At 39.6% G+C, this 10321-nt stretch overlaps 1 protein-coding gene across 2 annotated transcripts in view; it reads right to left on the bottom strand.

The window, feature by feature from the left end:
* Window positions 1–8117: 8117 nt before the first annotated feature.
* Window positions 8118–10321, bottom strand: part of GNA12 (G protein subunit alpha 12) — a 71168-nt gene continuing 68964 nt past the window's right edge. The window contains exons 3-4 of one of the 2 annotated variants that reach the window (XM_065411669.1): window positions 9815–9865; window positions 8118–8687 (exon numbers count right to left, since the gene is read on the bottom strand). In XM_065411669.1, the coding sequence (XP_065267741.1) occupies window positions 8118–8687; window positions 9815–9865 (621 nt within the window). The remainder of the gene's footprint in view (window positions 8688–9814; window positions 9866–10321) is intronic. The other variant, XM_065411670.1, reaches the window with a different exon arrangement.

The following is a 10321-nucleotide window of genomic DNA, read 5'->3' as shown; positions in this document are numbered from 1 at the left end:
CTTGTTTAAAAGAGTAACAACACACTTGGCCAATCTTTATGCGTAGGTTTTAGAGACATTGTTGTGTGCAGTCAGTCATTAATAACAAGGTGTATTAGCTGTTCTAGTCTATTGGGCAAATTCTACAACAGAACAGGCTTATCCGGAAAAATACACTTTATCCAACAGACTAAATGTCTATGAACTGAAACACAACTTCCAAAGCAGACTTTACCACAGGGCCTTAAAATCCTGTGGATTGTTGAAAGATCATTTACTCACAATTGTGCCAAGCATGTGAGCTTAACACATGTCTGTGTGAAGTACTGTAAGAGCAGCAGCTGATTTTGAACAAGATGCCCTCATGTCTCAAAGTAACCTGAAGCAATCTGACCCCTTTAAAGCAGTTGTCTCTGCATACTCCTCACAATTTAATACCTTAAAGCAAGGTTAACTCGTTTTTAAATTGGCGTGAGGCATGCTGACTGACAAGAGGCTTGCATGTCAAGTCAGGAAGGACTGAGTTTATAGGACCCAGTTACAAACAGTTGGAAAAAAAGATTTATAAGGGAAGTGCAAGCAGCTATAGCCGTGCCAATGTGCTGGTAGAATACACAGCCAAATAGCTTTTCTGGAGTCAGTTATCAAAGAATACGAACTCACTACTGATGGCATTTTGTTTCAATATACAGACAGTATATAAGCAGAAGCATTTGGGATCCATTTAGAAACTAGATCGCTGCTCTCTCTCCCCCCCGTCCCAACAATATCCTTTGGCTGTTCACCAGAAAGTCCATCTTGGAGGACATCAGTGCAGCTCTTTCCTTCTGACTGTGGTTCTTTCCAAGTCAGCCAGATGAACCATGGACATACGCCAAGAGCTAGACGGTAGTAGTTTACAGAGTACAGCAAGGCAGCCACAGAACTGCTGGCACTGGAGCCATCCGTGTCTCCCTTCCCCTTTCCTCACATGGAAAGACAAGCATGTCAACACAGAGACAGAAACCTAAACACTGCTTTTAAAGATGCCATTAAAAAGAGATACAGACTTACAAAGAGCCAAGCAATTTGGAGTCAAGACTAAACTGACTCACACAGAGGCACCACCTGACTAGTTAACAGAGAACCAGCCTCAGTTCTGAATATCCTAGCTGCCCTTCATCCCCATTTGTGTTAAACAATTTAGTGTCATTGTTTAAAAAACAAAAAGTGAATTTAGTGCTCACTAAAAAAAAAAAAAAAAAAATTCCGATTTACAGCACCAAGTGGGGGAGCCCTCCAGCTAGCCACAAGAAATACTCAATACTGACAGCAGCAACACAAGCACAGGGGCAGGTGCTGCAATGTCCTGTCAACATACCTCCCTCTTAGGCTGGAACATCCAGAAGTGAGAGTGGAGGGGACTCCATGCTTATTCAATTTAAGACTGGCACTGACTAAGCCAATCATCTTCCAAGAAGCAGCCATTGTGGAAATCCTTAGATAATAACTCACTTACCAAAAAGTATAATTGCTTTAGAGGAGCTGCTGAAGTATCTCTCTATCCACCGACTTGTATTGTGTTACAGAGTAAGGGAGAAGGCATCCATTGTAAGCCCAAATGTACATCAGTGTAAGTGCTATCTGAACACCAGCCCAGAATCGTTTAATATGGGGGGAGGGGTTGATCAGGTCTCAGGCCTACAACCTCACTACACCACTTTGTTTAATGCATACTGGACAACTGCTATGGGGAAAGAGACTAATACTAGCTTGCAAAAATAGGTACTGCCTACATCCATGGGAGATCAGTATTTGATTTATAGCAAGTTGCACTTTAAAAAAAAACAAAAAACGTTAGTTTGTGTAGTTTTTATTGCCCCTGGATGGCATACAGCTGGTTGCTTGACAGCACCAATAGCTGTTTTGATGTGAACATCTGTTGATAACCATCAAACATCATGCAGGCCTCAAGGCTCATTCCGTTTGAAAGTTGGAATCCTGGTAGGTGTATAAAGGCCGCCCTAAACATCTGAGGGAAGTTTTCTGCATGCAATTCCCTTCAAAGTTGTTAAGAAAAGAATCAAGGCCCCACCACATAGCATCACTGCTCACAAAGGCAACTATATGGAGAATGCAAAGCATAAGGTGTGTTTTGTTACTGCAATAAAACAAGGGTGGGGGCTGTTCTCTAGGCTGCTAAACAAGTAAGTTCAGCTGTTTCAAGGGATTTTCATTATCGAATGCAAGAGGGGCATATCAAGTGAGGAGCATTTACATTTTACCTATTGTCAGAGCAATGAGTTAGAGGACTGAACACATTGTTGTGGGCATAGCAAGGAATTACAGAATAGGTTACAGTGCCACTGCCCTGCTCATTGGTGCAAACAGAAAGGCCATACTGATATTATCTTTATCAAGTGGAGTCAAAGTGCTGTCCCCTGGCAAGTTTAGGGCACAAGAGGAAATGAACATGGGCCTTATTTTCTGTCTAAGGACAGAAAATAACGTGTGGCACAAAAGGGTTTCTAATCCCTTCAATGGCTCAGTCTCCATGCTGCAATTTCCTTGACCAGGAAAATTCCTTACAGGATACCCCTGTGCTTCTGTCCAATCACCAGGACTGTTCAGTACCAAGCGGCTTATAAATGGGGAAGCAATTGTGTAGCACCTGTTGTCCAGGGAGGTTGAGCTCAGGTGCATGGTTGGATTTTGAGGGTATGGGAGCAGTTGCTCAAAAGCATCATTTCTTGCTAGTCAGTTAATTAAGCAGTCTCAGCCTAGAAGTACGACAACTACAGTCAGCCAAGATATTTTAAAGGAAGAAATAAGAGTGATTCATCCAGAATAAGGCTTGCAGAGATTCAGGACCTCTCTCTCTCCCCCCGCCCCCTTTAAAACAACTTTGTATCACAGGTTTGGGGAAAACCTGAGCTGTGAAGCCCAGAGAAAATGGGCTTCACATGAACAGTAATAAAACACACCCATTATAAATCTTTACAGAGCACTAGAGAACCAGCACTAAATTGGAAGACCATCACAGAAGTGGGGAATGGAAGAAACCCATACACAAGACACAAGTAAGCTGGACAGACTCAATTATATCCTGATTACACTAGGTACCGCCTCATAACTTATAACACAAGCCTTGTGACACTATTCTGGGCGGAAAAGGGAAATCAGTGTTGTGGATGGACTGATGGAATACATTTCACACTATCCCAGTCTCCACTTCAGCTGCTGTCACAGCTTCAGTACAGTGAAATTTTAGTCTTTGGCCCGATCAGCTCCGCCCACACTGTTTAAATGATAGCTCCTTCCATACCAAAATCTCTGAGCTACACAAATGCTCTCCACTCTGTTTGAACTTAAGCCAGCAAATCTGTTAACCCTTTAGTTAGCTTTGAAAAGCCTGCAGAAATGCTAGTCGGTGGAAGCTCCTTCAGACATATTAGCAGCACAGTTCTAGGTTTAACAGCACAATTTTAAACATGTAATTTACTATAAAGTTGGCAAGCTCAAACAGTCTACTCTGCTATATTACATGGAATGAGATTCAGATGTGTAGTTATAATGGAAACTAGAAATATTCTAGAGTTATTTAAAATAGAGCAGCTGATAATCTTAACTCCATTAAATCTTTGTCACCACAATACCTTGTGTGCCCCCTATATCTCAAGAATATTGTTCAATGGGTTGTTAAAAATGGCAGTTACCTATTAAACATGTAGTTTATCAACAATTATAATGTAACATTTTAAAGATAAAAATTGTTTAAGCCCAATTCACTTGGTAATTCTAGAGCAGTTACTGCCTTGTAGGTAGCTAATTCAAAGAGCAACGGATTGGTTAGCTACTTTGAGGGAAAGGCACCTACCGGTGACCTGAAGGAGTCTTCAAAACATTGGCTTTGGCACAAGACACCACAAGATACCAACATGATTTTCAATATAGGCTCCCATCTGCCACTTTTTATAAAACTGATAGTAGATCACATTATAGGGCTCTCCTGCTTAAACATGCTGCAAGCATTTCCTCTTTGTCCTTGCTGGAGACAAAACACATGGAGGACCCTTGTCAGTGACCTGCATGTGACAAAGGAGGGACAGCGAAGAGCTTTTTTTTTTTTTTTTTTTTTAAAGCATATGTTCAAGGCCTCCACCTGATTGTAGTCCTGCCTGTGACACATTTCCTGACTAGTCAGTTGAACAATAACTTATGAAGTTTATTAAAAAAAAAAAAAAAAAAAAGCTGTCCCTCCCAGCTGTGTTTACCAGCAAATAGTCTCCAGGATGTCCCTGAAAAATACAATCAGTTTCTTGCAAAAGAATTGAGCAGACCACCAAGTCTGGCTAAAGATTGTTGCACAATACTGGGTAGTACCTTTTGAATTCTGCATTAGTAATTACTAGTACCACAGATGACTAGCTTTATTGTACTATTTACACATAGGGAAATCCAGTAGGGCATGTATTTAAAAGTATGTCCCAGCCAGGTAAATGTATTTACCACTTTAGAATGAGAGTGTCTTTGCAAGAGGAAATCCTGCTGGACTGAGGGTATTTTGATTTTCTAGTGGAAACTCTCAATGAAGTGTCACACTATGACTGGACAATGCATGTTATAACTACACCTGAAAGATGTATATTCACCTAACACAGTAGATAGCTAGTGTCTCCAAACTACTCTGCTTAAGATGGTTTAATCATGCACCAAACAAAGACACAGGTCCACTCAAACCTGTTTCAAACTAATTTAAATATTGCACTAAAAACAGTGGTGCACTTGAATCCTTGAAGCAGTCAGTAATATGGCATAGTGTCAACTTACATTAAAGGTGTCATTTTGCATTAAAGTAGTTAAGCACATCGTATTCCAGTCTAATTTTTGTTTGTCGTTATGGTCAGAAGAGTGACTAAATCACATTTTCCATTTACAAATTCAGAGCCATATTGATTACTTTTGACAAAGACAAGTTTGCTATTTTTTAACTGCTCTTTGTGTTGCAGAATTAATAGAGCTATGGAATTGTTCTCTAGATCCCCCATCAAAACTGTTAACCAACTGTAAAGTCTTGATGGTTGGATGATAATGCTTGAGCAAGAAAGCTTCTTAAGTTACAGAGCCTTAGCAGAATATACAGGGCTTGCAGTGAGTAAAACATGAGCTAGATCCTTAGCTATGGCTGAGAGCCATATTCTGACTTGTGCACAAAAAATTCTCCTCTACATTTCCTCAATCACAGGGCTACTGTGTGAAGGGACGGTCCCAGACCAAAGCTAGGCTGCTCTTACACCTAATGGGCCAAAGGAGACAAGACTGCATCAATCCTCAGGTGCTGTCTAGGGGCATCACGGTCATACAGCCCTATGTCCCCACCTTCCCCCTGGGGCCCTAACAGGCCAACTTTATGGTACGAAGCAGCCCCAACATGCCAGAACTACTGGTTGTTTTACTACTATTACAAAAAAATGAAACTTGATAAGAGTTGTTGATATTAAACATGGAAACACATGATGCTACTTTTCAGGGTGCAACTGAAACAGTGAGAGTTGCTTTGAGAACACCACATTTATTACCTTAGTTCTTCTAAAAATCAATAAGATGACCAAGGATACAAGACCTTACATTTGCATTAAAAAGAAGAGTAGTTTCATGCTCCAGTATTGCAGTTAAAGCTACGGCAGACTTCATATGTAAAACTGAGGCAGCTTTTCAATAATATCTGGTTCTAAAAAGGGAATGTTTTCTCAAGAGTTAAATGGGCAGAACATTATTCCAAATAGAACACTCGGTAAAATAATGAAGTACACAAAGAATCAACTGGGAAGTTAGGCAGTTTGAGTTGCCCTGCTATAGCTCTAAAGCCTTCTGTTGAGTAGAAACTACTGCAAAGTCTAAATACAGTATTTGAATGCTTAAGTAATGAAGAGTTAACACTTTAGATCTCGTTTAACCAAATAAAGAGGCATGCTCAGAAGAAATACATTCCACTAGACCCGTAAGCTACTATTTGTAACACCTATGTTGAAGCATTTTTCCAAATGCTTTTGCATTTCCAAATGCAATTACCCTAACAGAATCCTCATCTGTAACAATGCAGAACATTCAAGACGGGGTGATTTGATATTTTCCTTTTTATATTTAAAAAAACAAAAATCACTAAATGTTAAAAAAAAAAATTGGTCCCTGGTGAGTAAGACTTTTCTAACTAGGCAATTAACTACTGTTTACATTTGAGAACTAGTGGAAGTGTAATTTTAAAATAAATAGATTTTTCTGTCTGCAGCTCCTTACTGGTTTACTTCACCAAACATTTTATATGCATTATATAAAACTAGAACACAACCACATCCTTTTCACTCCTGAAGCCAGCACAAAGAAAGCTACAAGGGCAGCAGATTTCTGCATTAGGAAGCTGCGTATACCACACACAGAGAAATGAACTTCTGCAAGCCACAAAAGGAAGGATTCTAGATTTTATCCAAGTTAAACATGTGAAAACTCCTGAGCAGGGTTCTTTTTAGATCAGCATTTCTCATGGATTAAATGCTGAAGTGTTCCTTTTTTGACATGTCATTACAGTTTTAAAGGGGACAAGAAATACAGAGATTCTACTGACTTGGTCTAGCTAGAGAAAGCCCTTCCGATTTTTTTTTTTTTTTTTTTAAATAAAATCAAACTATGGTCCCAACTGCACAGTAAACGTTTGTGTTTGAAAGTTCCCTGGGAAGAAGAAGAAAAAAAAAAGACACTACAGCATTGAAATAAAAGGCAGATCTTAAATTTTGTTTATGTACCTAATTGTAGTAGACACAATTGGAATTATCTGTACGCAAAGAAAGGCACCTGATAGTTAACTACGTAAGTTTAGAGAGCTAGAAAGTCAACAGTTCACATCAACATTATTCACAGCCTCTTGCAATTTCACATGTGTACACCATTGCCTGAAATGGGCAACTAATTTTGACAGTTTACTCATACTATATATAAATTAATATACGCTAAAGATCCTATTAAGAAAAAGATTAAAAATGGGCTAGTTTACAGCAGGGTCCTGCTGTCCGAACGTATCAGTGCAGCTGTAAAATTGGGATCTCAAGAGTGCTGGCTCTTCTTGTGTAAGAAGTGTAAGGTCAGCTGTTAGGAACTAATCAAGCAGCTGCTCTATCACCAAAAATTTTGCTAAAAAGTTTAATCAGCTTCCACACATTTGGAGACAGATAAAGCCCTGTTATTTGAGAGACTGGAGCTTTACAAATACTGCCAACTGCAGGTGTGAGAACAGTGATGAATTTCCGTAAATGACACCTCACTAGAGCAGCCACTATGTGCAGATATGTGGTCAGATGTTCTAGAACGTGTCTCAAGCTGTATTACTGTGGAAGTCAGTTTCCCATGATCTAAGCCACTGTATATGTAGTGCAAAACAAAATATTGTCCACATCAGCCAGGCCTTAATTTTCTCCTCCATTTGACTTCGGAATGGCAGGACAGACGACTCTCATAGCCTGGTGGGTTTCATTTATAGTTCTACTGCATTTCATTTATAGTCCTAGACTTGCGTGTCTCAAGAGACTGATGCAAGACCGTCAGACAAGAATTGTGCATCCACACTGATAAGTGGACTCCAGATCCTTGGCAAACACTGCACATGCAAGCAAGATCTGGTTACATATTTAAAGATTACATGTGGAGTTGTGATTAATATATTGCCATTTATTCTCTAGTACAACTACCAACCTCATTATAATTTACATTAGTTTGACTGGTTAACTCAGCACCTCCAAACTACAGAAAAAGGCAGTCTGCACAGTTACTGTCCTTGCAAAACAACACTTTTCATTCAAAGTCTTCCTTACATAGTTTGTCAGAGTTAGATTTTTCTAAGATAGGAAGGTGATTGTGTTATTCAACATTCCAAACTAGGTGTCAAACCCTACAACGGCCACTTTTTTCAGTAGTGTTACTCGTCCAAATGATTCAGTAGCTAACATCAATGTTGGACTCCTTCTGCCTCCATGACTGGCTAGTTTCAGCATTCCTGAGCCAAGTGAATAGCATGGGTCCTAAAACCACATGCAAGAGCCATAAAGATAAAATAAAAGCTTTGACTTATAACCCCGGGTAGATTTCAACAAGACAAGGGGTGCTCTTCTTCACTGCAACATAATATCCTTCAGATTCTCTTGAAGGATTGTGTCCTTTACTGCATGAAACACAAAGCGGATATTTTCAGTGTCTATGGCAGTTGTGAAATGATGGAAGAGTGGCTTACTGCGGTTCCGCCGCTTTCTGTCAAAACACTGCACCAAGTAACGCTGAACATCTTCTAGCCTGTGAGGATCACCCTTGAAGTCTGAGAAATACTTCTTAATGCTGACTGTCTTTACCTTCTCTACAAGGAGATCCATTTTGTTCAGGAATAGGATGATAGAAACATTAAAGAAGAGCTTGTTATTGACTATTGTCTCAAAGATGTTCATGGACTCCACCAGTCTGTTTGTGCGTCTGTCTTCCATGAGAACCTGGTCATATTCACTGGAGGAAACCATGAACAAAATAGAAGTTATCCCATCAAAGCACTGGAACCACTTCTGACGCTGAGACCTCTGTCCACCCACATCCACCATCTTGAAAGGGATTTTTTTAATGATGAAGTCATGCTCTACGATTCCCTTGGTGGCTTTTCTGGCCAACAAAATATCTTGTTTGCTGGGGAAATAATTCTGTAAGAGAAAGGAGAATAGTGTCAAATTGCCTCAGATCTTCCTTTTAAAATATGCATCAGCTGGCATTTTAAAAACAAAATTTATCATCTCTCAATGTAATGATAGCTGTAGGGAGCTATAATGTTCCAGTTCTAGGAGCTCTAGGTGACATCCGATACTGAGTGACCAAGGCGAAGGACTTACTATACAAGATCAAAATTAATGGGCTTGTCGACCAATGGATTGTACATTGAAAATTTGCTGTTGAAAGATGGAGGAACGTGATGGAGCATGTGAAAGTTTATGTATAGGTCCAGTACTTTCCTTCAAAGTTTCATCCCTTCTGCATATTTAAATTCAATTCTTCCTTTCCAGATTGGAAACTACTTTACTATTAGGATATTCTTGCCCATAAAACTATTAATTTGTGTTAATGAATGCAAGTCTCCATAATGTCATTGAAATTATCTTTTAAACCTGTTTTTTAAAAAGCTTAATACATTTACAACAACAACATCTTGCAAGCTTTAGTGACAGCATCCTTCCACAGTAGGTATGTGCTGACCACTACCACAAGTTTAATTCTGTTGTAAGTACTGGCCAGTCTCACTGCTACCTATAGGTACAACACTGAAATGGATGAAATTCTTCTGTCTTTCTCTATGCTCAGGAAGATGAGCAGCAGTACATCCTCATCTCACCTTTTCTCCCCGTTAGACCTTTTGCAAGAACCCAAGCTGTTTTCCCCATTACTGTGGCCCTTACAGGTGGTAGGAGCTCAATGGACAATTTCTTGTAAAATTCACACTGCTGCACAGGGGAATTGTGACCAGATCAGCATAGGAAGTGGATGTGGTCCAAAGATGGCGAGAGAGGAGACAGAAGAGGAAGATGTGGATTTTTGTTTTTGTTCATGTAACTTTTCATTGTATTCCTGTTTATTTGTCAATACAAAGGCTTAGTAAAATATTCAAACATATCAAGTTGCATAGGCCAAAGTTTAACACACTTCAGGGGGGCGCTGTTTTCTTGATTAAAATATTTGGAACTTATGTTTACTAGTTTTAAACCAGGCATATTCAAGCATCTGCAAGAATGCCCTTCCTAACTTTAACCCCTGTGGACTATAAATAGTTACATCTCACCAGCTGGCCAATCCGATCCAGGTTATCCAGGAAGTATTTCACCGATTCACCCTGTTGAAAAGGAAAGAGATGCTTCTTAAATCTTGTTTCTAGGCCAGCAAATCAAGCAGGTTATTGAATGAAAGCCTTTTTTGCCCATTTGCTTTCACACACACACACACACACACAAAATTGATGTCTGGACTGGATCCTGGTGTGTTTAGAGGCTGTAATGAGAGGAGCATTGTATAGTTTACTTTGAAACAAACTGTTGGTAAGAATATTGGAGAAGCTTTAACATAAGCCTAAAACAGTGCAGCACTTCCTGTGGAATGCCTGTGGAAAAACAAACAAAAAAAAAAAAAAAAAACCAGACCAATGCACATTACTTGGAAAGCAATAAAGAAAGTTTACAGCAATAGGTTTGTACAATAAGTGCTCAAAATTCATACACTGAACATGAGCTGCTGCTAGAGCCAGCTCATGCTTTGTCTTAATGCACTGGGTCCTCTTTTATATGTAGAATAC

Source organism: Emys orbicularis, chromosome 10 (genome assembly GCF_028017835.1).
Source record: "Emys orbicularis isolate rEmyOrb1 chromosome 10, rEmyOrb1.hap1, whole genome shotgun sequence".
Taxonomy (NCBI): domain Eukaryota; kingdom Metazoa; phylum Chordata; order Testudines; family Emydidae; genus Emys; species Emys orbicularis.
The sequence above is the reverse complement of the archived record's forward strand: the minus strand, read 5'-3'. Positions and strand labels throughout refer to the sequence as shown.